At 43.4% G+C, this 27393-nt stretch overlaps 1 protein-coding gene across 4 annotated transcripts in view; it reads right to left on the reverse strand.

The window, feature by feature from the left end:
• FGFRL1 (fibroblast growth factor receptor like 1) overlaps nucleotides 1–27393 on the reverse strand; it is a 179138-nt gene that overhangs the window by 76032 nt on the left and 75713 nt on the right. For all 4 annotated transcript variants that reach the window (XM_075092116.1, XM_075092119.1, XM_075092118.1 and 1 more), the window contains exon 3: nucleotides 14623–14895. In XM_075092116.1, coding sequence (XP_074948217.1) covers nucleotides 14623–14895 — 273 coding nt within the window. The remainder of the gene's footprint in view (nucleotides 1–14622; nucleotides 14896–27393) is intronic.

A 27393-nucleotide genomic window follows, 5' to 3' on the forward strand; every position in this document is an offset into this window, starting at 1 on the left:
ATTGTCAGATCGGTGAAACTGGGAAGAAGCTGAATACTGGGGTCCCAAGGGAGAGAGACACCATGGTTCAAAGCAGAAGCCAGGAGCTGCAGTAGGGGACTCCAGCAGAGGTGACCTGGAGACCCAGAGAGGCACTAATAGAGACTTTGGAGAGCACCTCAAGGTTAGAAGGAAGACCCCTGCACCAGCAATGGGTTTACTTCTTTCGATATAGCTCCTGTGTGCTACAAAGCAGAAAGTGGCTGCTTCAAAATTTTCTGCAAATTTTCTGCAAAACCCATGTCTGTTTGCTTGTGGGCAAAACCTCATGCCTCAGACAGGTGAAATCAGACACTTCAATACATGCCCTGGATTCTCAGAAAGTTCCTAAAGACCCCAAACCTCATCCAGTTTCTTTGAGATCAGAGGCAAGACTGATAGCCGGAGCGCAGACCTGAGCAAATGCGTGTTCATGTGCCTTAGTGGAAGGCTACACCTCTAAAAGCAGTTACAGGGACATTTTTCTCCTCGGGTTGTTTGGGTCCAGAGTACCTGCCCACATGGAAACACCTCTCCTCACCTTCATTTCAGTGACCCAGGACTGAGCAGCTTCAGAGGGCGGATACAATTGTTGTCCAAATAAAACCAGTCAGTGACCACCACAATTTTGCTCCTCCAATGACCAAGGAGTTCAGAGACTATAGGGCAATATGAGCACAGGTGGAAGCCAAAAGGTGCTTTTTGCTTCCCCCATGAGCCACATGACCAGCATAGCCCAGGTTAGTTACATGAGGATCCCATACCCACAGGCTAGTGATAAAAACAGCGGGTGTCTCTTCAGCCCGGCTTTAGTCCTAGTTTCAGTGCTAAAAGATGGAACAAATAGATCTGGCTCATGACTTTGACATTTGCTCTGCTATCATCATCAACTCTATCTGATAGGATGACATTACTTAAGCTGTGGTAGCCAGAGGAAATCCAATGCTAAGGAAATGGACATTCATTTAATGTTTATCTAGGATCTGCTCCACCAATGAATTCCAGATGTTGGCTTTAATTGTCGCATTCTGGTATGTTTAAGCAGCAGGAGTTCATAAGGCCGATTTGTAAATCAATCTGGCAGAGTCATACTGAATCCCATCTTTGCCAGATTTTCTAAGTAAGAAGATGCTCTTAAAATATTAAGTACTTAATGTGTCTGCAATGCAGAAGGAAGGAAAGATTTTTAAAAATCCCCCCCTGATGTTTTTCTCCTTTTGCTCCTTCTCTCCTTAATTTCCTCCCTGCAAAACTGCAAGACAAGCCACTCCCCTCAGATGAGTGCAATGAATTTTAGCAGTCCTTAAGCTAACAAGGGCAGGTATTAGGATGCCTCCCTGCAATATGGGCAGAGCACTCTGCTCCTCACTCACTTACATTCCTTCTGAGTAACCCCACCGATTTCCCACCATGGTCAACAACAACTGCATGCATGGACTACAACCAGCAGCAGTGTTCCTGATATTTGAGCCCGGGGTTTTCTTAAAGAGGGAAAAAAAAAATTGATTACTGCAACCTTGGGACTGTCTCAGGCCCCAGCTTCCATGTTCTTATTAATTTGTGTTTAACTGTTACAGCAGTTATAGCTCATATCCAGAGGTGGTACAGAAATGTCTTCCATATTCTGAATCCCACAGCATCGTACAAGCTCTGAGTTAGATGCTAGCAAACCTTGCAATTGTTTTGTGCTCAGCGTGACTTCACATAACAGCTGAATGTGTTGGACTGGTGTTAGAGGGATTGCTTATTGTGACAGCCAACTTACTGATCAGGCCTTGCTTACAGGAGAGAAAACTGTTAAAAAATAGCTTCAGCTTAAGTACTGTATCCCTACTGACTAGGGCAGACACTATAGCTCATTAAAATTGCTTTAGAAACCCGTTTTCTCAAATTCCTTTCAAAACACCTGCTTCTAAGAAAGCACCTCAGCATTCAACACATGTGAACCCTACTTACATTTTCCCAGGAATGTGTGCTTAGTACACACATTTTCAAAAGGTGTCCCTGGCTGGTTAGGTAGGGTTTCAGAAGCTTTCAGCATTGGCAATGCTCATCCCATGGAAGTTCATGGGAATTCTTCAAAAGGGTTTAACTCAGCCTCGGCTGACTGCTTTTGAAAAACTCCCCTTTATCTTCCATCTTTGACTGCTCCAGAGATAAAGTGCTGTAAGTTCAGTTTACCACCCTCCTTTAAAATCACAGACCTCCAAATGGGGTCCACTTCTTCCCTCACTAAGAACATGAAAAGCATTTCACTCATGGCCTGAGTCATGCCATATTTGAAGAGGGGTTTGAGAAAAGCAGTGGTTAAAAATCCACCCATTACTTTACACTTTGAGCAGAGACCAAAGTGTCAGCAAAGAACTGGCTGTATCATCTCAGTTTAGCAGTAGTTCAGCATTTGAGGCTGGAAAAAAAAAAATCTCACTGCGTTACAATAGCAAATCCCCCCAAATAGGCAGGATGAGGTGAGCAGGCTTGAAAGTACCTTCCAAGTCCATGGGATCATATCTAAGAAAGGCACAAAAGCAATGCCCTCCCAGTAAGTTAAATCCTCATCACTGTGCGTCCTGCAGAGCTGGGGTGGCACTAGGTATCATGCCACATCTGAAATACAAAAAGTCAGGTCAGAACTCCATAAGGGAATAAGCAAACTGGTTATTTCCCCACAGCAAACAGGCTCCCTGTGCCAAGTGTCAAAAAAGCTCCAAGGTCTCCAAGGAGGTAGCTGTCAATAAGAGAAGCCATAAAATACTAGAAAAACAGGCTGCAGCAGAAATAACAGGAAATACATTTGGGCAACTCATTGGCTTTTGTTCCCCATGCCTGAAACAATTTCTGTGGTCCGTAGCACATGAACAGAAACAAATAGATTTGGCCTCAAATACAGAAGTGTGCTTTCTCCAAATACCAGGTGGAAAAGATCTGGTGAAACTTTTAAGAGTTTCCCCTTCAGGGCATGCCAACACGGGCTTGGAGGAGCAGAGATGCTGTCACAGGATCTGCAATATTCCCTCCCTCGCTGCAGATGCTGAAGGGTGGCAAAAATGTCACTTGTGAGCAGTCCAGCCTGCAGTCCATCCTCCTGTTAAGTGTGGAGCTCTGAACACAAGAAGAGCCAAAAAATTGGTAAGAAAAGCTAACATGGGTCGAACAAAGAAATAGCAATAACAACATACAAGGCGTAACTTCTGTATTTAAGGTTTAACAGTTTAATGTATAGTTGAGTATGTCCATGACCCAGGTTTTGCCTAGAAAAAAAATGCATCCAAATCATTCCTGGCAAAGGCATGGGAGACACACAGGAGCGCTGATGGTACTGAGGATGTTGGGTGGCAAAATTAATTTCTGATGCAATTCCACCAATCTACCCCTGAAATCTGTTGCCTTTTTTTCTGTTTACCATGGCAAGGTTTCAAGCGGCCACCACAAGATTCTCGGTAATTACCCAAGGACAGAGGACCCAGAGAACAATCTCTTCTTTTTGAAGGTCATATAGACATGTTTTAACAATGGCCGTGATTACAGCTTCTTGGACACCTCCCCACAGGCTCTGAAATCCATCCCAGAGGAAAGGGGCTAATGGATTCCCCTAGATGAAGTCAATCAATACACCAATGTGAGCGCAAGACAGCTCATATCTCAGGAGCACTCCTGTCAGGACGGGAGGAGCATGCCTAGCACCTTACTTGCATTTCAAGCCAAAGGCACCAACCAGCTTCTCAAAATTCACACTCAGTATTACTCACTTCCCACAAGTGAAGGCTGCTGCATCTTCCAAGCCTCCTTGAAGGAAATGGATTAACAAAACCACACTCAAACCAAAGCAGCTCACAAGAGACCTCAGCTGAAACAACCCTCTTGATGTCAAATTCCCACAACTTTCTCCTGGCTTGGAGTTTCTCCTGCCAAAGCACACATGAGGGCTACCAGGAGAAACTGCAGTGGGCTTGCAGTTGTCAAGAGACATCCCAAACAGAGAACAAACACAGGGCTGTGCCAGGGACTGGGGAGACGCCACCCTTCTCCTCCATGAGATTCCTTGGATTGCTCTGGAGAGAGCAGCAGGCAGGTCTGGGAATCCCAGCCTACGTCTGAAGTGGATCCAGCTCCCTTCCCAAATTCCCTGCCAGCAAACGAGGGCTGTCACTAGCTCCTCTCTCTCCTGCCACCTGCACATTCAACAAAGGTGAGATGAAGCTCCTTGTTTACTTCAGTGGAAAGGTCATCATAACTTATTCTCGCTTGAAAAAAACCAATGCAAAACCAACATGCCAACTCATATGGTTTCTCTTTAAGAAGAGAAACATCTAATATTGGAAAAAAGAAAACTCAGTGAAGAATTTGGCGGTGACGCTTTTTCCAAATCAAAATAGTTTTGCGATGGAGGATTCAACCCCAAAAATTTCAAAGCCCTTTGTTGACAATCAAGCAGAAAACTGACTCAACTCCATGGTTCAACTGACTTGAGAACATTTTTCAGGGAAACAATGAACTGGAAATTAAAAAAAAAAAAAGGTAATAAAAGTCCTATGCATCATTTGGACTATGTGATAAACTCAGATTTAGTGGCTTGGTTGGCATGAAGAGATCAGGAAACAATCCACATTCTGCATTTTTTGCCCTATAGCCTTTGTAGCGTGTCTGTAAGAAAATGATAGACACACACAGGAACACACATATCTATAGAAAGACAAAAGAAAAGAAGAAAGACTGCCTTTTTTGCACTGGATCACTGCAATGGAAAATTATTTGCTTCCCTTTAATTTACATGAAATATTTTCTGTACAGGCTGTTAATAATTTAGCTTGTTATTAAACAACAGCATTGTTCTTACTGTTTGTCTCCCTGTTGTTCTGCCACTTGCAGTAATTTAAAACAACCCAGAAGAAATCACAGACAGATGCATTGTGTAGAGGACAGATGTGTTGACCCATACAGCACTTTAACAGCTAAGCTTGCAAGGTATGTTTATGTTCTTCGCTTTTACTGCACATTAAAAGAAGGTTGTCTTTAAAACATTAACTTGAGACCTGCAAAATACATCATGGGAGTAGAAAGTGAAGGGATAAATTCTGTGTTATCTGATTCCTTTTACTGCTTGGAGGGGTTGTATTTCTCCCCTCTTTTCCTTGGCTTCAGTGCGTGGAGCAGGTTCCACCCCGTCAGCATGACCAGAGTAAAACTGACGTTTTATGACTGGAAACAGTCCAAGGATGGTGGCTTATGCTCTTAACATCCTGACATCTCAACCTCTGAGAGCAGCAGCGGCACTGCTTCCAGTGGCTGCAGAACACCTTAAAAAGCAGCACAAACTGACAATGAAAATAAACTACGGTTGCAGCACTGCTGGAGTCTGGCAGCCCTTAACAAATACAGCAGCATCTGGGTGTTAAAATACATAAATCTGTCATCATTACCAGGCTAAGGGGTCGTCATCCTATTCACAAAATAAAAGAACTGTGCATAATCAGTAGGGCAGGGAGTTCAGAACAAAGTACGCCTTTTACAAACTCTCAACTGCTGATAGATGGATGTTTGCAAGGGACTTAATGTCTTTAACAGGGTACGTTTAAGAAGGAGTGTAGGTTTCAGAACTCCTGGGATTAGTGCTTTTTTTTCCTCTTCTTTTCCAAATTTATTGCCAAAAGTGTATAATGCACACACTTGGGTCTTCTGACTATGAAACCCACGTTATTATAAAGCAAGAAGAATCAAAGTGCTCTAGCACAGTGATATTATTCATCAAGCACAACACAGAATATGTTGTTTCTCTCATCAAACAAAAATAAATTGGATTAGAAATAGGTTTATACACTATTTGCCAGCAGTTTTCTTGGTTTTCTTTTTCCTTTTCTTCATCTTTTTCTTAATGTGGATGCCAAAGACAAGACAGGAAATGTAGAGAACAAGACCCTACAGAAATGTAAAAATACACCTCAACAGCCGTGCAACATACCTACATGTATGGGTCAAGAAGCTGCACATGACCAATCGATGGTGTGTATGTGCATTTACACATAAAGAGGTAGTCTCCAAAATCAACATTCAAACTATACCTTATAAACTAGCCCAACCTGGTGCTGTTCTTGCTGTAATAAATATTATACACCGTGCCTTAATTTAGAAGTGTCTTTTGTGCATTTCTGAGTTAACTGATATCAAAGGGACTAAAATTTGGCTTAAAAAAACCTATCAGTGGTATTTACTGGGCAAACTGAGGGCAGCAGAGCTGTGTGATGGCACTAGTGAATGCGGCACAGAGGTCTCTGGCAGAGACCTCCTGGAGACACCTGCCCATGAAGCTCAACCCAGCTCTGAGTGTCATGAGTCCATGGTAAATCCTTCACTCCCAGTCTTTGGCAAGAAGAGGGATGGAGCACAGGTGCCAAGGACACTGTCAGGAAAAAGGAAGGGCAGTAGTAGTTGTAGGAAAGTTAACAGAAACCTCCTGCTAACTGGGGAAGCCGGTCATCTTGGATGGTTGGCAAGATGGTAGGTATCTCAAAACTACTGATGACCAGGTCTGCAATTAGCATGATAGCTGCTCATTACTTGGGGCACTACTAATTTAAAGACTCTTAACTACTATTCTGCAGTCACAGCAGACCTTGACTGGTGATCTAGACCACCATCTGCATGCCTGCTTTCCACACACATACGTATCACCTGCTTGGACCAGGGACTGCCTTGGCTTTACTCACAATTGCACCTATTTCTAAGCATTATAGATGTGGACAAATGAACAGCTGTGCACATCAGCATTGCTCTGTCAACACAGGCTGAAATTCTGCCCATTAACTATACGGAGGATTGTAACAAAGACAATTCTGACTAGAGTCAGAGGCAAAAGATGTTTTTAGCCTTAGACGTACTGACGAGAAAAATCCAACATGTACGCCACATTGGGATCAGAGGCTAATTCTGTTAATATCATTTAACAGAAGGAAGCTATAAATTGCTCAGATCAAACACACTTTTAACGTCAGCCTGCCAGGCATTGTGTATTGCTTTCATTCCCAAACAATTTTCGTGCAGCAAACAGAGCTGCAGTTCGCTATTTGCATGGGTGTAGCAGCAGCTACACGCTCCAAAGCATCTGCAAAGGATTGTGGGCTAAATGCATCCATATGTCCTGCATGCCTCGAATTTACACTGGCTGCAGCTCTGGTTTGCCACAGTCTACCACAGGATGGAGTATAGGGGGAAATTATATATCCATACATATATGTATGAATTTCATGCTTACATCCATGGAAAAAAATCTTTTCATTTCCTTTAAATTGTGAACAGGTGTTGTCACCTTCTTAACTTGGCTTCTATGTTACAGCTTCATGAAGGGAAAAAAGAAATCTACCCGAAACAGTAAGGCTTTTGTTAGCCAGAACATGATGTATTGATAAGCATACTGTAAAGTTTGTTATAAAATCAAATGAAACTAATAAAACCTAACAAAGATCTTGTAAAAACTGTGGACATTATACAGCATTAGCACTGAGTTACATTATAGATCTGGACTTGGAAGAAACAAGACTGCTGCCCGGTTGTGATGTTTTCCAGCCTTTTACACCCGTTCACCGAGAACCATCAGTCAAATCACTTGGTGCTACATTTCTGATCAGTCATTTTTAGGATAGTTACAGCTAAAACGGGCACTCACATCATCACCTCTTTATGGAGAAAGAGCTTTTCAAGAACAAATTATTATGGGCTGTTGTGACATCAATCTAGTGTAGCACTCATCGAAATGACTAAAGCTAGTGAAAACATTTTTCTGCAGCAATCTGTGCATTTTGGAATATTTCTCCCTCTTCCTTTCCTCTCCCAGGAGAGTGGTCATTTTCCAAGACTAAACATGCTGCATATGTGGACAGGGAGTTTTTCGGACTCTGAGCAGCATTCTCCAAATGAGGAGGAAATGAAGCACCACTGAAATTCAGGGGATAGGAATAACTGATTACTTCTAGATTCCTTTTAACATGGATGCTTCTGCTGTCCCTGTTTGGTCTGGGTGTGTGTCTTTATGCCTACACTAATAAACACTCAGAAGGAAGAGCCCTTAGTTGAGTGAGGGCATCATTAGCCAACGATGAGTCATCTCCAGTGGAAAAGGAGCTTCATTTCCAACTGATCAGTTCTCAGCTATGAGTTTGCACCTAAATATGAAAATATTCACATTTTATGTACTAAGCATTTCATTGACTCCTGTAGTCAATGGGATCAGCTCGTGCAGATTGACAGTTTCTTACCACAGGCGGATACACAGGGTCCCCTCACTTGACAACATAACTTAGCCAGGTCTTGTTATGAAAAAAAGCCCTACCGCCCTACCTGTATCTCCACAGAGGGGTTGCTGTGACCCAGTGACACCACGCCACACGCTGTCAAGAAGTCCTTGTGCAATGATTGCATTTGCTAGGCCTTGAGTAGTAAACTAAGGCTCCCCTTTTCTGCTCAGCTCCCAAAGGCCAAAAACAATCTGAGCTTTAATTAGCAACATAACCATTACTAAGCATCAGTGACTATGGCCAGATCCTCATCTGGTGTTAATCACACTGTGTATGCACAGGAGGCCACCAACATAGATCCAGCTGCTGGATTGGGGCCTTAACAAATTAAACACGAGAACTTTGTTACTGTTTATTGTCACAAGGAATTCTTCATTTCCATATAACAAGTGACTAGTCTTCATTAGTCATGATTATATGCCCTGTGATTGTGTTAACGGTCCCACGCTGGACGGGCTGCCTTTCACACTTCGTGTTGAAGAAAATGCGCTGAAGATGGATTGCTAACTCCATACCACGACCAGCACAAGCCACACCACCTTGTTCTCAAATGCAAATACTGCACCTTTTTTTCTTTTTTTTAAGTGTTGACTCAATTCAGTTTTTGCTTAGCATTAGCAGTCCCTCGGTGCACACATTGCTGACTCAATGTTGATTCACATCTTCTTGCTGAGCACATATCTCTCTGGTCCCCAGAGTTTATTAAGAGGCCAAAACCCAAACATAAATGAATTTGTCATGCTTTTCCAATATGTCTGGTGGCACCTGACTCTCTTCTACAAATGTTTTCTCAGCTTTTGCACTATAAATGAGTTTTGAGACATGGATTGATGACTTCATTGGAGATCTGTAATGCAAACCATATTTTACTGTACTTGACTTTTTTTCACACAGTATTTTCTACTACTATGAGCAGAGAAAAGCACATTAGAATATATATCCATTCAGACATTGCCATGATTTTTTTTCAAGATACTTATGCTGACTGTCCAAAAAAAAGGTTATTTTAATGCAAATTTTTCACACATGCCTGTTATCAAAGAGAGCTGTCTTTGGACAAGCTGTAAAAAAGCATAAAATAGCAGCTGGCTCACGAGGAAAAAGCTACTTTAAAGATAAATCATCCGATGTCAGGGAAGATTCTCAAAGCAATCAATTGCAGCAGACAGACAGCAGGCATTTAATAGTAATTTTGATTTGTTTGAAAACAAGACGTAGCTCAATTTCTGAACAGCCCATCAGAGGTTTAGGACAACAAGCTGCACTCTCCCTCCTGCTCTCTGCATCAGAGTTTTCCTGTTCCGTAGCCCAAATCAGGCCGAGTGGCTTGCTCACTCAGAGGGCCAGGCAACAGAGGGAGATATGAACTGGATGGATGAGGGATTCTTCACCAAAATCTTCCTCCAAATAAACACAAAGAAGAGAGAAAAAAATTGCAGCAGTCAGAGATACGGGGCAAGAAAGAGAAACACTAGAGGAGCTGTTCCTTGACCTTAAACGTTGATCCTTTTTGTGCTGAGATGCAGCCAAGCAAGGTTTGCTTTTGGCAGTTTGCAAACTCCAAGTGAAGCAACAAGTCTACAGTGCAGAGACAGTCCCAAAGCCTACTCTTGTTGCTGCTTCCTTTTCCTTTGCTACAGAAGGTAATAAGAAACACGCATGCAGATGCAAAAATAGAGGCAGTTTGATCTTTCATCACTTGGTTGGGCAACTGATGCAAGATGAAGTATTTACTGGCAGCACCTGTAGCAATAGTCCCGCATGTTGCAATGCTGGCACACCTTGCAGGATTTGGCCCATAACACTTCTGCAAGCAAAAAGTCCTCTCTGTTGTGCATTAGTGAAAGAGGTCATTATGCTACAGCATAAATATTTACTAATAGTCTTTCCTACAGCTGTTCACCAACAATTTTCCCTTCAGAGAATGACCAGACTTCTGGAACAAGTGATACTGTTTATTATTGCAGAAGGAGATGGTGATGGAGGTTGTCCAGCACCTCCTTGTTAGAAGACTTTGTTTTCACTCATTTATAAGTCAGGCAAATCTCACCCATTTGAGCTAAGATTTCCCAGGGAGGGCCTGATTGCTGGAACGTGCGATGGCTCCATATGTGCAACCTCACAGCTTCTCCAGGCTGGCCACAGCTTGATACAGGCTTCAGTTATACCATCACATGCTATTTTTTTTCTGCAGAAAAATACCTCCATCCAGCACACAAGGCGGACAGTTTTCAAATAATGAGCAGCTACTCAACATTTTGTTTCTTCCTCTTTGGCCTTAGGCTTCCTTTGAGAACACACTGGCAAGGAAGTTTTATTCTGCAGTAAAGAAACCTCAGGTTTCAACCAAGTGTTTAAAAACAAAATAAAGTTACTTTTCACACCTGTAGGTTATAAACCAGCTCTTCTGAATTGATTCAGCTGGGAAAAACGCTTAAAGATAAGATTTTCATGGGCATCATTGTATAAATAACTTTTTGGGAAGATACAGCACATTTTTCTGATGAGCTACAGATAATTCTCCACAATAAGGAACCACTGTACTTAATAACTGCAATGCTGATTTAATACTTATTAAAGAGAAGTTCCTCTTCCAGCATTTGTAAATCTGTCTGCAGTGTAATTGGCATCCCAAATCTTGTGGTAAGCCACAAAAACTATTAAGGCTGGCTAGGAAAGGAAATTGTAGTTTTGACTTATATTTGTTATCTGCTTTTACTGGCTTATATTTCATGCAGGAGTGTATTAGGGCAGGATTCCTTGGATCTTTGGGATCTGGGCACTGCTGTCTGAGAAGATGGGGAAATAAGAAGGACAGAAACCAATTGTTACCATCTGGGTTGGCAAAACCTTTGTCTGAGAAGCAAGATCAAAAACCTTGAGTAAGAGAAGACTCCCAACACAGCAGCAGGAAGATGCTAAATTAGAAAGAAAATACTTTACCAAGTGAAGGAGGAATAGTCTTTTAGGGTGAGATTCAAGAGGTTTAGACTCAACTCTGAGCCACAGCTCATATTTTATGTGGTCTTGGACTAATCACCTGGTCTTTCTTTGCCTTAGTTACCATCTGTAAAATCACAGTAATCTGTCTCATCACTTACAGATGGAGAAGTCCTCCAGCCAGGCAACGTGTAGGTATGTCTACCAGACTTGCAGAGGTTTGCTGTGCTTGTGCACTGAGCTGGCTGGTTGCAAGCAAGGTCTGTCAGGAAAGCCGTAAAGCGACATGCAAACAGGCTTTTACCAAAATTACCACATCTCACAGAGGCCAACCTGCAATGAAGACAAGGGAGCTCACCTCTGCAATGTCTGCCGGCACCCACTGGTGTTGGTGGGTCCACTGCCCTTTTTTTTTCCTTTGTACAATGTCACAGATTTTGGTTGGTTCTCCATACTGTACTAGAATATAGAGACCAATAAGGGTTAAGATTAATAAGAGTTACAGAGCTCTGAGTGTAGGCAGAGAGGTTCAAGACAGCTGAATTTCAGTCTTAGTTTTCTGTAGGACCTTGTGTAAACCATCACCTCATCCTGCCGCAGTGTACACATATATGACAGAGGTATGACAGTTCCTCACTTGCCAGCGGTGTGGCAGAGCTCAGTTAAAAACATATAACTCCAAAATCTTTCAATAAGCTATTGCATAGATTCCAGATATTACTGCTTAAATTCCCAGAATATTTTCATGTCAAAATTGATTTTATTTTTTAAAGTCCCAACGTTTAATGAATCATTTGATGTTATCCTAGATTTAATATCTTAGCCACCTTGTGCATGTCTGACACCTGTGTGGTTTTACACATTTGGTGTCAGCAGTAAAGATGGAATAAGAGGGCTTTTTCTCCTTTGAAGGAGTGGGAGAACAGAGAGACCATATGGTCCAAAAGGCCACTCTGCTTAATGAAGTTTGTGTTTTCCAGAGCACAAATAAAACAGCTCCATCAATTTGATCTTCATCCTCAAAACTGACATGCAGTTGGTCTTAAAACACTGCCTCCTTCTCAAAAATCAACAAAGGATTGATTTGCTGTCAACCCAAAGGGAATGGAGGGTGAAGAGGAGCATCTGCCCAATGCATTAAATGTTTGAATCCTTTGAAAGAATAAGTCAGTGATACCTTGTGTTTACTTGCAGACCTTGGCAAGAAAGACACTAGGGCAACATTTGTTTTCAGGGGAAATTGTTCTAGTGAAAAGCTATTGGTCTGAAACTTTACGTGAACACATTGTACCACTGGGGACGAGGGACATAAGTAATTTGTCAAAAATGATCTGAGCAACAACAATGCACAAGGGTACACTGTGAGACAAGGAAGGAAGGTGCAGAGGGTCTAAGAAGTACTGGTTTTAGCCAACCATTAGAACAAGGATGCATGGAGATGAACGATAACTCAACCCATATGTCTGCCACATATTTAGTTTAAAGTTACCCCTTTCTTGGCACTTTGTGATCAATATTTGTTTGTATAGGGCTCAATCTCACACCCACAGAGGCCAGTGGGAGCTTGCCATTTCCTTTCATAGCTGCCCGATGAGGCTCCAAATAACCAGTGTTTGTGCCCAGGGCTTTTCGGTGCCAAATATAATGAACACTATTGTTCTTAACACAATTAAATTTGATAATCCAATTTCTCTGAGCAACTGAATTGGAGTTTTTGCCTCAATCTTTCCTGAATTCTAGTCCAACTTTTACCCCACGCCTCCAAGCTTTTCCCTTTCATTTGTTTCTGTTGTGCTACCAAGAATAGTCAGAGCTTTCTTTGACTCACAGATACCTCAGTGCCTCTTTGCCTTGGAATAATGAGAGCTGTCTTGGGCCCTGAGCTGTATAGAAGATACTGGATTACACAGAAGATCAAAGAATTTGGCAACCTCCACATACTGCAAAAGCACAAGCAGGACTGGAGCAGGCCCCCTCAGCATTCCTTTCTCCACACCGGTCTGGAAAGCACGTCCAAAAGGAGTCTGTATAGACATGACTCTATAGACTATTTCCACTTCGCCCTTTTTGCTCAAGTAGCAAAGAAAGATGGATAAATGTGGACAGGAGAGAGGTGAACGAGGAAAACCAAATCCACAAACTATGTAAAGTATAAGATGGCTTTTGTGGCTTTATCTTGTTGATACTACAGGAGTCATACAGCAAAAGGGTTTCCCTCATCTAATCATCTCTGTCCTGATAAGACATCATTCTGGTCTCTCTCCCGTACTGGCTCTGCAGCAAAGTGCATTCTCCAAGAATTACCCTGTCATTGGGTGATAATCCTCCGGCAAGCCACACCAAGTGTTTGCCTCACACTCTGAGTCTACAGCAGCCCTCCTGCTGTGAACGCGAAGAAGAAGAAACAGAACAAAACTAGGCCAAGTGCCAACCAGTAGGCATCTGGAGACAGCCCTAAACTCTGTCCTCACTTCCACTGTCTGAGAGAAACAGAGCTTTATAGACCAGACACTGGGGGTGCTGATCAGGCAATAGGGTAAGCAAGGTACCCAGTCTCACCCCCTGCTTTGTAACCCTCCCCTTTGCTCCCTCAGCATCCTCCAACACACCAAATTTCATCCAGCTCTTTCCTTCCCAAGAGGCAAGGAGCAACGAGCATATTTCTGTGGCAGCCACAGCAGACGAATCACTGATTACCCAGAGAAGTGTCTTTGGGGGCCTTCAGTGATGCTCAGCCCAGCAGGTGACCTCAAAATCCCATCCCCAGGCCAAGCAAGCCCATTGAGGCCGATCAAAAGTACAGCCAGAGAACCCGTGGTCACGAAGATGGCATCTGAAGCTTTTTTAATCCTGCCTCTACCAAGGGGATTTCTCAGGAATTGAGCATCCTTGGGTCATATGCCAGCTCTGAGCTTTGTTTCAACCTAAATATTATTATTCCTGAATACACAATGTTTTGCAAAAGCTCAGTACATGGATCTTTCAGCTGTGCATTTTTATATGGGTGCCTTAACGTTTGTTTTGAGAATTATCCTGTTCCAACAGCAAACATAAAGATCAGTGTGACCTCTCCTTATCGCGCAGCCTTTCCTGTGTGGAATTCATTGTGATCTGGACCCTAGTGACTATTGCATCATTTCTGTTTATTTGTAACCTTTGGCACTCCGTAATCTTATCTGCCTGCAGCCGGCTGCAGCAGAAGATGTGCAGCAACATAGCCAGCTCTGGCAATCCTCAAACACTGGAAAGGGCCAGTTAAGACTGGAGGTCAGTAAATGATTAGCAAAGCAAATCTGCAATCATTGACAGTTACGCAGAAATCAGCTCATTCTCTCCCCCCGAAGGTGAGGCCTGGCTTTTCTCCAGCTCCACTCACCAATCACGATGAGGGTGTAGTTCACATTGGTGCTGCCGAAACCGTTGGTGGCTTTGCAAATGTAGGTTCCTGCATCTTCGCTTTCCACCTCCTTGATTTTCAGCCCTTGCTGAAGGATTCGGAACCTCGTCCAGCCGCTGTGGATAGTGCGTCCATCCTTCATCCACATGGTAAGAGGAGGGGGGTCACCCTCCACTGGGCACAGGAGCTTGATGGTCCTTCCTAGCCTCACGGACTGACGGTGAATCACTTTATCAGCAATCCTTGGGGGGCCTAAGAAAGAACAGAGAGAGGAAGAGCTGTTATTGCTTTTGCCAGTGTTATAGCACTGATTTAAAGACCAGTCATCAATCAGGGCATTACGTTGACTGCTATACAGAGATGCAGTGAAAAATGCTTACCAAAAATCGCTTACAACAAGGCTAAAAATGCTGGCAAATGCAGAGGGATAAAACAGACGAACTGGTTTGTGCAAGACCTGAAGCTGCAGCCTTGCCATCAGCAGCAGCTCATGTTAACCCACCAGGGAAGCCTGGTTCTGAGACTCTCTTGCTTTTCTAGAGCACCCTCATTTTCTTATAGCAAGGAGGAGTCCAATACGCAAACTATTCAGCTGTATTTGGTAAAGCAACCGTAGTTGTTTTAAACTTAACACCTATCCTGAAGGCAAAATTAGTAATAGCACTGGTACTTAAAACAAAACCACTGCCCTCCCCCCCAAATGTTATAATCCTTTCATGTTGTATGTACAGTAATTCCATTTAATAGGCACCAGATGGGCTTTATCTGAGACACATAAGCCTGCAGTTGTCAGACATAGAGCAATCATAGGGTAGCGCTTCACCGAAAGATACAGCATAGCTTGACGTGTTAACATTGCCTATAGTCCAAAAAAAGACATTTTATAAATTGCCTTGGCAACCCTTCTGGTTTGACCTGACTGACAAATATTTGTTCTTTGTAAAAGGTGATAATTTCATGCAAAACAGAGTGTCCCTAGAATGCCACAGAGTGAACACACTGTTTGCCACATGATAACAGGGTGTACTTGGATGGGCCAACACTCAGAAAAAAAGAAGTGATAAAGACTTCAACAGTGGGAATGGTCCCGTAGCTGAATTCAAACTGGAATTTCATCTCAAGGCTCTAAAAATTTGAAGCAGAGAGTCTTTTTCCTGCGTCTGCCTTTTCATTAATTGCACAAGTTCCCCACACAAACTGCAACACCAATGCTCTTCCCAGAATAGTCTATTAATGGGCGTGATAAGAAGTGTCTTGCTCTTGCATAAGGACAAAATGTTTTGCTAAGGATTGCTGATGCAGAGTTGCACCCAAAACCCACAAGATGTTTGTGGGATTTGGAACTCTTCCCTCATACTTTATTCCTAGTGTTTTGCAGGATTGGACCCACATGGGATAAGATACAGAGCTCATATTTGCACTTCCTCATGACTAATTCCTATTATTCCAATGTCTGCCTGAATTTTCCCCAGCATGACTAAGGCAGTACATACAGTCCAGCTCATGAATGACTACAGAGCTGCTGTCGCAGTTACTCATGTTGAATCGCACCCATTAATTTCACAGCTTTGCTCATGAACAGAAGTGCTGCTTAAGCTGAGAAAAGAGTCACGAACTAGCTTGAAACTCATTAATTAGTTTAACTAAGAAACTGGTGAAATCAATGGGTCTTAGACACACTCGGATTCTGACAAACTGCTGAAGACCCAAAGAGGGGATCTTGAGAGCACTTATTCTGGAAAAGTCCTTGGCAAAGACAACACCCATCCCTGCACAGCTTCTGCAGACACCTGTGGGACAGTATCTCAGAGGTGATGGTGCCTTCCCAGACTCCAAGGGAACTGGCAAAACACCATGAGAAATCCTGCCTGTCCAGGTCTTTCTAAGCACTGCAAACCACATTGTTAATGTTCTCCACCTTGGGAGATCTCCAACCATCTCTGTGGATGGAGAGATAATCCCAAGATCCTTTGACTGTGATCTCATACAAATTGCATTGATGAATCTTTTAAAGAGGAAATCCACCCCTCAGAAGGGTGTGCGTTGGCTTTGATAAAGCAGAATTAACCAACATTGAGGATCCAGTCCCAAATTCTGCTCCATATCCCTACATGGTGCAGCGTCTCAGCGTAAAGGAGCAGAAATGTCCAGACAAGTCCATAGCTTTGTTGAAATTCTGCGTTGGCCCTTGGGGAGGTCTTTTCTCACCTAGAGCCCTACCAAACTGAGTAAAACTCTAAGAGTAGCTTCATTGCAATCTACTTGTGAGCCAGGATACTACTCCATGCATATTCAAATGACAAAAACAGATCTATAATTAGTGCTGGGGAAAAATGTTTGGTGCAGGGCAAGCAGGGACAGTGGAGAGAGAGCACCCTCCTCCCAGCTTGGAAACCTGCTGTAGCTCCTTCAAAATCCCTTTCCTTCCGACATTCAGGTTGACTCCTGATGAATTTTGAGACCTGGAGGAATCAGATAGTTTCCCAATCACGTCATGTGCCTTGTTGAGGCAGGCTGCACAAGCGGCTCTCCTGATGGCACCAGAGTTGCCTCTGGATCTGTCACATGTTTGGGTCAGCGGTAAGCTTGGTCCTCCTAAATGCCATTTTCCTTTGATTGACCTTTCATTCTGAGGAATTGTTGGATCGCTGTCACAGGATCTATTCACAGACCTTTATGACATTTAGAAAAGGGTGCGTTTCTTGAAGCCTTTCTGCCTGGGAAGAAAAACACTAGCACGGTCCTCTGCAGCCCTTTATTAGCCCCTCCAGTGACTTTCTTGGGATGAGGAATACAAATTTTCCCCCACTCTTTATCCTATTCTGAATTCTGCCCAATTCAGCTGCAAGCACTTCTCAATGAGATACAGCCTCAGGACTTAGATGTTAAAACCTTGCTTCTGTTCATTTGGTGCTGTAAATATTCCCATTTTATTACCTATCATCTTTGCGTTAATAAGTTTCTGTGCAAGCAGTACTCTCTCTCCAGAACCAGTGCCTTCTCATATGCCAGAGGCTTCAGAGGCCCTGGCAAGCCGATGATAGCTGGACCTCCTGTAGATGGCTACAGCAAGAATAAAATGTTGATATCATCACGGATCCCTGTCTCTCTTTCTAATGTACAGGCATCCACTGGGTCTTATTTCACCACATATCTGTACAGCCCTGCCTTGGGACTGCAACAGTGACGGATGAATGCTTTTCAAGTCAAGATACACTTTGGCACATCTCGCCACTCTGCGCTGTCAGTATTTGGAGGGGAGGCAGTGGAGACGGGGAAGGGTGTTTTCCAAAAAGGCCCTTCGGCAACATCCCCGTGCAGCGGGTGCTGCTGACACAGAGCTACCTCGCATGGCATACCGTGGAAATCCCACACTATCCAGATAGAAATGCATTCCCCCTCTGAATCCATACATTAAGCTGCCCAGAACCCCTCAGGTTTCCCTGGAGTTTAACTTCCAGGGCTTCTCTGTGCCAGTTCTATCTTCCACTATATGAACAGAGCAGAAAGATGTAGCAAAAAGATGCTGAGCCCTCCAATTTCTTATGTGCACCACTGGTACCGAAGGGAGCTCCCCACTTTGCAGAACTGCCAGGAGGGTGGCCATGAGAGCAGAGTGCCCGATAGCTGCCAGCTCGCCCAAGTCATTGATTTAGGGGTGTCCCTTGGCGCCTGCCTCCCGTGGGGCTGAGGCATGCGTGCACTCACAGCTGAGGGCAGCAGCATGGGAGCAGAGCCCAGGGCACAGCCCGCAGCCCTGCAGGCTGGATACATTTCTACAGCTGCTTAGAGAGGCAAAATCCCAGGAAAGCACCTGCTTCTTCACCTACAGCTGCCAGCGAGGTAAAAACAGACCAAACCCTGGCTGCTGCTGACTTCCCATCCCTTACCGCTGACGGCTTCTGACCTGTGCCCTAATGCAGCACTAAAAAGCAGATGTAATTACTCCTCAGGCAGCCAGTGTCACAGTCTCAGGCATCCTAGACTCCGGCTTTGTGTTGTATGCGAGCAGAAATGATCTAATGCATTTTGAGAGCAATACCCTATAGCTGCTTGCTGTCCTGTCACTCTTGTCTTGTTTGTGGGTTAGGCATTAGAGCAATACCACAAGAGCTGGATACCAACACCATAAGGGATAGCTTTGAAACCTGACATCATTCGGTTTAACCAGACTGTTAACACTGTGAATTCATGTATCTACCAATACAAGTTTACCAATGCAAATAGACACCATGTTTCTGACTATGGGGGGGATGCCGTGAACGGCCATGTGCCTGCACCCATGGGCCAAAGCTCCAGACTACATCCTTCCAAGACAGAGCAGGACAGAGCACTGCTCTCTGGCCCTGGGTATAAGTCCTGGGGGAGGTGTCCCTACACCATACCCCCGCCCTCAATTTCTTCGCCATTAGGCAGTGATTTTTGAAAAAATCAGCCTTTTTAAGTGCTGAGAATCCGCAACCTCTGATGCTCCTGGAGACTGAGATAACTTCCCACAGTATTTTGCCATGAGATATGGGGGAAGGAGCCTAAACTAAGGCCCCAGGTAGATATTCCACCAAAATTGGTGACACAGATTTTTACACTTTTTTATAGTCAAGAGGGGAGGGGGGAATGATGAGGAGAGAAAACAACCACCACCTCTTGCTTCCAGTCCTGCAGTTTTCCATTACACAAAGGCAGCTTTCCACAGCCACAGGGCACTGCTGACAAACAGCCTTTTAAGCCACACCACGCTGGAGAGGATGCAGCTAACTTCACAGCCTGTGCAAACAGAAGCAGGTATTATGATAAATTAAGCCCTACCTCGACACAAACCCAGTGGGGACAGGTTTTCTTCAGCCCCCCTTGTCCTCAACCCACCAGTTTGAGAGAATCATTTCTTAATATTTCGGCCGAGGGAGAAGGGTGGGGTTTGACATCTGTGATGTGACTTAGGAAGAAGTGACGAGAATGCAGCTGCCTCCCCCCGTGCCTGGTTGTTATTCTTTCTCCAAATACAAACTAAATATAACTTTGCCCCATAACATTCAAATCATTTTAGTTACTAGAAGAGATCATGCCTGGGGTTCCAAGGGCCAGGGTGCAATCAGGCTTAAAATATAATTTAAACAATCCAGACCCTACATTTTCCACCAAGTTATTTTCTTGCTTGTAGTTTCCCCATCTGCAAATACATATAAGTACACCCAGAAAGAAACCAACAATCCCAGCCAGATGCCAAGTTTTCTGTGCAAGATCATATAAGCCCAGTCAAACAATAACAAGGAAATGCCGTGATCACCTCATTTGGTTTAAATTTTTCTGCTCATATACATGCAGACAAGTGTGCAGATTTATTTGCCTCATTTACGAATACAAGCAACTGGAATCTCCATTCTGTTCCATTATATAAAAGACAGATCCTACACCTGTCTTACTGAACAGCTGGGCAATTTTCAATTTATATCCTGCGACACTGCTCTCCACTACCCTATACTGCAGAAAAGCCCCACTTGCTGCTCTGCTGCTGACACTGCTTTACAGGCATTCCTGTTCTCCCCCCCAGCGCCTTGGAAGGGCTGGTGGCTGCCACTTCTTGGCAAAAGGAGTTATGTAAAACCCAAGAAAGCCTCTTTGCTTTAGCAAATATCTATTTCCGGGAAGCAGCAAAAACAATTTCTATAAGTGTATTTAAGACACAACAGTGGAATAGCCTGGAGCTTCCTGTCCATATTTCTCACAGTCAAAAACACACACATATGTAATTATATTTTGCCGGACTGCATTGCAAAGTTCATGCACTCATTCAATTCTTACATATAGTAAACATGATTTATAGCTCTGTGTGAAAACCCTCTAGATATATGGTGTTTTGATAGTGACTCGAACCTAGAGCTATAATTTAGTAACACCTAGCAGTGAAAGCTAAATGATTTCCCACTCCACATTCCTAACTTTCCATGAACCCCTTTTACTGCTAACCTGGGGAGGAAATACTGCTGCTACAATTGTTTGGACTTAGCCTTGTTATTCCTTCAACTACACTGCACACTAACTTCAAGCTTCACATATGAACACACCAGCACTGACCCATGTCCTGTGAGACCATTTGCCATGATACAGTTCAAAGTGAACTTTATTAACACATTAAACATAATTACAAAGAGGAAATTCCAAGGAAGGTCAACCAGCCCGGACAGTTTCTTGGAATGGAAAGTAATTTATAATATCCACATACTGTATTGTAAAGTTTATAAAGAAGTTAAATAAGTTTTAAGAGCCCCACAGGTTATGTATATTTTATTATTTAATACCAAACACGTTCACTTGCCATGAAGATAAGATTTCTTTTGAAGTGCTGTGTTAGCAAATTAGCAAAGTCATTTGCCATGCAGCACCCAAACACCCCATCAACACATGCAAGGAATTAACATCAGGGACTGGGGGATCACAACGTGTGTCCTGTGAGGAGGATACAGCAAAGCAGAGAAATCTTTCATTACGACGGTGAGATGAAGGAGTTGGACAATGCCCGCTAACCAGACCACTCGTTCCGAGTGAACACCATATCTTATACCAACACTTGAGGCAACGCTTCGCTTTCAGCATACTCATCACCGTAAAACCTGATCCTCCGGAGTCCTTAGTGCAAGGATGGTTCACACCAAAGTTGATATCTTTCACTTCTCCAATGCTCCAGAATGAAAATGGATGGCTAGCAAGGACTATCTAAAAGCCATGTTTCAAATTTGCTTTCAGAGTTGGTTAACTTGGAATATCCATTGCCAGAAAGGCGGGCTGGACAACTCCTGCTTACAGTATGAGTTTAACCCTTACTACAACAGTTTAACCCTCTCTGCCAAACTAACAGGAGGATTATACACTTACACCCTCTGCACATCATTATTACCATTATTTGTGATGGTATTCAAGCTATAATGCTGGATCAATTGCTAGAGGCCTCACGATGCTAGTGGGTCAAACACCTACCAAAGAACAATTCCCAGAGGGAAGGGGTTACAAAGAAATGATAGCAAGAGATTCAATTAACTTGAGTAGGTGTTCGTCAAAGAGAGAAACTCTTGGCTCTCTGCACAGTGGAAAGCCATTACTTGGAGAGCAGAGCTGATAAAAATACTTTTTGACAGAGATAAAAGGATGAATGCTTTGCCCATGTATAGCACTAACTATTGGAATAAGCAGTTCAAAGGACTGGTGAATCAAATATCTTTTCATATTTTCAGAACAAAACAGTCTGCGTTTCCAAAAGGTATGCATTAGCCAAGTAAAGTAGGGGTCAGCGTAGGGGTAACTGGGACAAACGCTTTGGTATGTGACATGAGGAGATCAGATTAGATGAGCTAATGGGTCCTTCTTGGCCTGAAAACTTAGGCGCCCACAGACAAAAACAATGCTTATCAAAAATAATCAAAAGATTAAAGAAAAAAACAACGGCATCTCTGTAGAACAAAGACTCTTAGAGAGGAACACAAAAACACCAGAAGTATTTGCTGACCAGCCCTGATGACTGGTCAGGCTTAGCTTTGGGAATAGTGGACTGTTTGCAGGAGCAAGTTCTAGGCTTGGACTGCACAGCTGACATGATGGAGAAAACAGCTTTGTGGATTCATTTTACAGCAAGTAAAGTGACATATTTTCTCTTTCTTCCCTACCTCAGCGGTAGGAGCTGCTTTCCTGATGAAATGGATATTTATTGATAACACAAGAAGTGCTTGCCATATTTTTACATGAGTAATAACTAGCCCCTTGGGTGAAGGCTGCCAGTAAATTTTCTACTCTAGATGTTCCAAAAATAAGAAAAATAGAATATTTGGGAACATGTTCCATTTAATTAAGTGCCCTGCATCCACATTTCACTGAGATTTAATAAAATAGTTATTGTATGTTAAACAATTGGCACTTGATTATTGCGTAGATTTATTGCAGTTCAACAACAGTAGATGAGATACATATCTCTTACATGGTTTTTAAATCCTTTGAGCATATGTTTTCAATAATCAGTTGGTATTTATTTAACATTAAATTACCATCTTATTAAATTAAATGTGCATGGGTGACATTCAATTTCAAGCGTTGCTGAGTATTTCTTCAGCAGCAAAAAATAGTAACTTTATCCCTTAGGTTTTGAGGTAGAAAACGCAGAGGAGAGTTAGGATTACTTCAAATTACTTTTGAAGAAACAGACTTCATATGCTAGAAGGTTTCTCTTCTAGTGTGGAAGAGAAGATATTATTTATTGTTTCTTAAGTGCTGCCAGTGGGTTTAGCGTGAGCCAGAAGAGAAGACTAATATTTCTACTCTAAGGCTAAAATCATACTGATGGCGCAGTTCAGGTATGAAGTCCAATGGATAACCAGAAAACTATTGTTTTAGAGAAGAGATAAGGACAACAAAGGTGTGTTGGCACACACAGCCACAAAATCTACCTTCTTCATTCCCATTCAAGAGGGCAAGCCCATCTGAATAATGGCATTCCTAATTTGCTTTTTCAAAAGAAATGGCATTAAAGCATATTTTCAAGGTTCTGAAATTAAAAGGGTTTTTTTTAGTCTCCTGTTTCCAAGAAGGACAGACTGCCTAATTCCAGAAGAAAGCTAGAAATCCTCTGGCTTGAGGGAGTTAGGAGGATCCAGAACCCAGCTGAGAATCCTGTGCCATAGCCCCCACCTGCTCTCACCAAACCTAACCCAAATCCACAGCCTCTCCACCACAAGTCACCCAGGGACCATTCCTGCCAACATAAGGCATCTGTTTGCTTCCCATAATCTCTGGGAGTTCAGGCAGCCCTGAATTAGCTTCTGGGGTTAATCCACCCCAATTTTAACATGAATGCTGTTGTATTCTGCCCTTCCAACTACTTCACAACCATGCAAATCCCACTTCACGAGCCCAGTGGATTTCCCAGCAAAATCGCCCACCATCTCCAAAACTTTCAGCAAAACAAACCAGACACTCTGCAAATTTCAGTTTGATTCACTTATTTTGTAACAAAACTCCCCTTCAAGCCACCAGTTGCAATCATGTTCCAAAACCCAAGGCTTCAAAGCAGGCATTTACTTCTGAGCCAATCTGCTCCGATTTCCATCCCCTTCTTTGTCCCCCTGTATACATGCAGTATCCTGTCAACTAATCATTTTATTTGAACAGCTCCTAGAAAATAGGATGCCCAAGTTCATGTTTGGTGACATGGATTCGCCTTGAACTTTCGTAGTCAATATTTAACCCAACCTAGGCACAGTACAAGGTTTAATAAGTAATTAGCCATTTCCCTTATAGACAGACGCTTGTGTGAGAGCTGCACAAGCAGGAAATTGTAAGTGTCATTGTTTATGTCTGCAGGGAAACAGAAACCACGATGGTTGACTCCGTGCCATATTCGGGAGCGATGTGAGCAAAGATCTTTAAATAGTTGGTTTGCCTTTCTGCTAGTCCACAGCAGCGAGCCTTTGGCCATACACCGACACAGGGCCCTTTTTCATTTGTATCAAAGAATTTGGTTTCCCTCAAAATATTCTTTAAAATCTTTTTTAACAAATTTCTCCCTAAGGGATGAAATTGGAGAAGACTTTATGCTCTTCCATCCAATGCTGGTTTCTACCAGCTTTTCCCAATACCCAAGATGGAAAAGGTGTGATTAGGGCTTCAAGGGCTCAGAAAAAAAAAATCTGAAACACTCACTCTCAAACAGGAGACACTGCCAAAATATCCATAAGCCTTTCGCTGTTGGGAAATCAGTGGCAGTGCCCTACATGGCAAGGCTGCTCTCAGCCCTCTCTGTGCTCTGCCCTCGTCACTGGGGGCTTCTAAGTTTGGTCACCACAAAAACGCGGTAACAACTGTTTGTTGGTGACCACAAAGAGATAAACATTGTGGTATTTAAGAACTGAAGATATTTTCAGAGGCTTCTCTAAAAGAGAAAGCACTGCCAGCTGAACGGCTGCAGAGCAGACTTGGTATGGAGTGTTTTGCAGTAAAGTTTTTCTACCAAAACCTGAAATTTTTGTCAAGAACCAAGACTTTGTCCAGTTTTCTCTTTCAATGTTCCATTTTCTCTTTAGGAAATCTTTTGCATTATAATTTTGGCAACTTAAAAGGAAACACAAACAAAAAAATAGTCAGGATTTTAAAAGTACATTGATTAAGCAATGGTAATATTTTTTAATGGGTTGCTGTATCACTAAAATATGACAACAGTTTTGATTTGGAACAGGGGTAAATTAAAATAAATTTTAAAAACACAAAGGCAAATATGCATATATATTAAAAAAACCCCTTGTCTTCCTCGAGAAGAAAAATTAAAAAAAACCCCAAACTTATCTTGCTCCAAAAGAAAAATGCAAACTGGAGCTGACTTTCCATCTCCTAAGACAGCAGCATTTTAAAATTCTGCCTGAAAACACTCACTGTTGCCCTACCTAAACCTCCAGTTATGGTAGGTGTGATGGAAGTGCTCTATCCAGGTGTCTCCAAATTAAACTGTCATCATAAGGGTCTACCTTACATGTGCCTACATCAGTTTGGACTGGGGGTGTGCTTTAAAGTTAATATTTTGATCATGCCGACCAACTATACTTTGTTTCACATCATGAAACAGTTTTTGTGTACATTAATTCATTGCTTTTACATGAAATCATGCTGCAAGGGGTGCTCCAGTTCAGATGGGCATTTCATTCATAGGACCAGATTAGGGCTATTCTGAAGTGAAACACCCCTCTGAAACGGGAATGTCAGGTCCTCAGCACCAAATGCTTTGCTTTACAGATCCAATTTACCAATCCCCACCAGCTGCTATTGCAGACACAGCCAGCAATTGCTAGCTGGGTCCCTGGTAAAACAAAAGCTGAAGCTGTGCTCTTGGATTTCCATTAACGAGCGCTCAATCTACATTACCAGACTGGAGCTAATCCAGAAAAAACTCCCAAAATGCCTGTAGTGTGAACATCACCTCCTCAGCACCAAATATTTCTCTTTAAAGATTTGTTCCTGTTGTGCCATTCCGCAACCTAACTTAGGCACACCTGTACATCTCTTCCAGGAGGGGAAAATACTTAAGCGCATTTAAAAAGAAAGTATTCACAAGGTTACAGAATCACAGAATCCCAGACTGGTGGGAGTTGGAAGGGCCTCTGGAGCTCACCCCGTCCCACCCCCTGCTGGAGCAGGCACCCCCAGAGCAGGGGGCACAGGGCCGCGTCCAGGTGGGGGGTGAATGTCTCCAGGGAAGGGACCCCACAGCCTCTCTGGGCAGCCTGTGCCCCTGCTCTGGCACCCGCACAGGGAAGGGGTTTGTCCTCATGTTCAGGTGGAACTTCCCGTGTTCCAGCTTGTGCCCGTCACCCCTTGGCCTGTCGTTGGGCACCACTGAAAAAAGCCTGGCCCCATCCTCCTGGCACCCACCCTTTAGATATTTATAAACATTGATAAGATCCCCCCCTCAGTCTTCTCTTCTTCAGGCTGAACAAACCCAAGTTTCTCAGCCTTTCCTCACAAGGGAGATGCTCCAGTCCCCTGATCATTTTCGTAGCTCTCCGCTGGACTTGCTTGAGCAGTTCCACATCATTCTTAAACTGGGGGGCCCAGAACTGGACGCAGCACCGCAGGTGTGGCCTCACTGGGGCAGAGCAGAGGGGCAGGATAACCTCCCTCGCCCTGCTGGCCACGCTCCTTTTCATGCACCCCAGGGCACCGCTGGCCTTCTTGGCCCCAAGGGCCCGGTGCTGGCTCAGGGTCGCCTCGCTGCCCCCCAGCACCCCCAGGGCCTTCTCAACAGGGTCGCTTTGTAGTAGTTCAGCCCCCAGCCTGTGCTGGTGCGTGGGGTTGTTCCTCCCCAGGAACTTACATTTAAACTCAAGAGATGCCAGGTCTCCCACATGTGGAAGCAGGGGAACTATCACTGAATTTTGATAGCATTCACACCTAGTTCCTGCTCCCCAGACACTGAAGCACAGGCTACCTGATGTAATAGCACATATATTAAATAGTATTGGCAGGAGCCAGGACTTCTTAATGCATGAAATCTTCATTTCTGCAGAATATTATATTGTCACATCTCATATAGGACACAGCCTCAGCTCCAGGCCGTACCCAAAGGAAAGCAGTAATATTTTCTTCAAATGGATTGACCCTGGTCCAGTGCCACAGCACAGTGTTAAAATACATGATGATACCTGCACAAGTCCATGTGCAAGTGGCCTTCTGGCTATGAAAATTCAAGTTACCATTGGCACAGTCTGAGGGCTCAGCTGGTGCCTTGGACAGAGGCTAGTCCAGATTACTGCAGCCTTCCTGCAACCGGGACACTTCAAACAGATCCACTTACTCTGCTTCTCCTTTTCTATGCGCTGGCTTGCTCACGACAACCGGGTTAGTGCACTCTGAAGTGGCCTTCGTTAGCTTTTTTAGCAGGAGATAGTAAAGACTTCATCTGTTAGGCTTACTATATATCTGATCGCACCGCCATGGTTTGTGCCTAGGATTGCCAGGTGCTTTTCTGGACAGTCCTGAGACTGTTCAGCTTCTAAGACCAGATAAAATCAGTGCATTTCATCTGGTACGTCTGAAGCTCTGCTGCACCCCTTGCCGCTCAAAAGCTGCTTCTCTTCATCTGGAGGAAGGTATTTTTCCTATGCCTCTATTGCACACCAGTGTGGCATGTCTCACGATGAATGGTATTACCAAAACAGAACCTAACAGAGGATATATTCTGCATAAATCAAAACCCTAAAAATAAATATTTAAAATATAAAT

This window comes from Phalacrocorax aristotelis, chromosome 4 (genome assembly GCF_949628215.1).
Source record: "Phalacrocorax aristotelis chromosome 4, bGulAri2.1, whole genome shotgun sequence".
NCBI classification, from domain to species: Eukaryota; Metazoa; Chordata; class Aves; order Suliformes; family Phalacrocoracidae; genus Phalacrocorax; species Phalacrocorax aristotelis.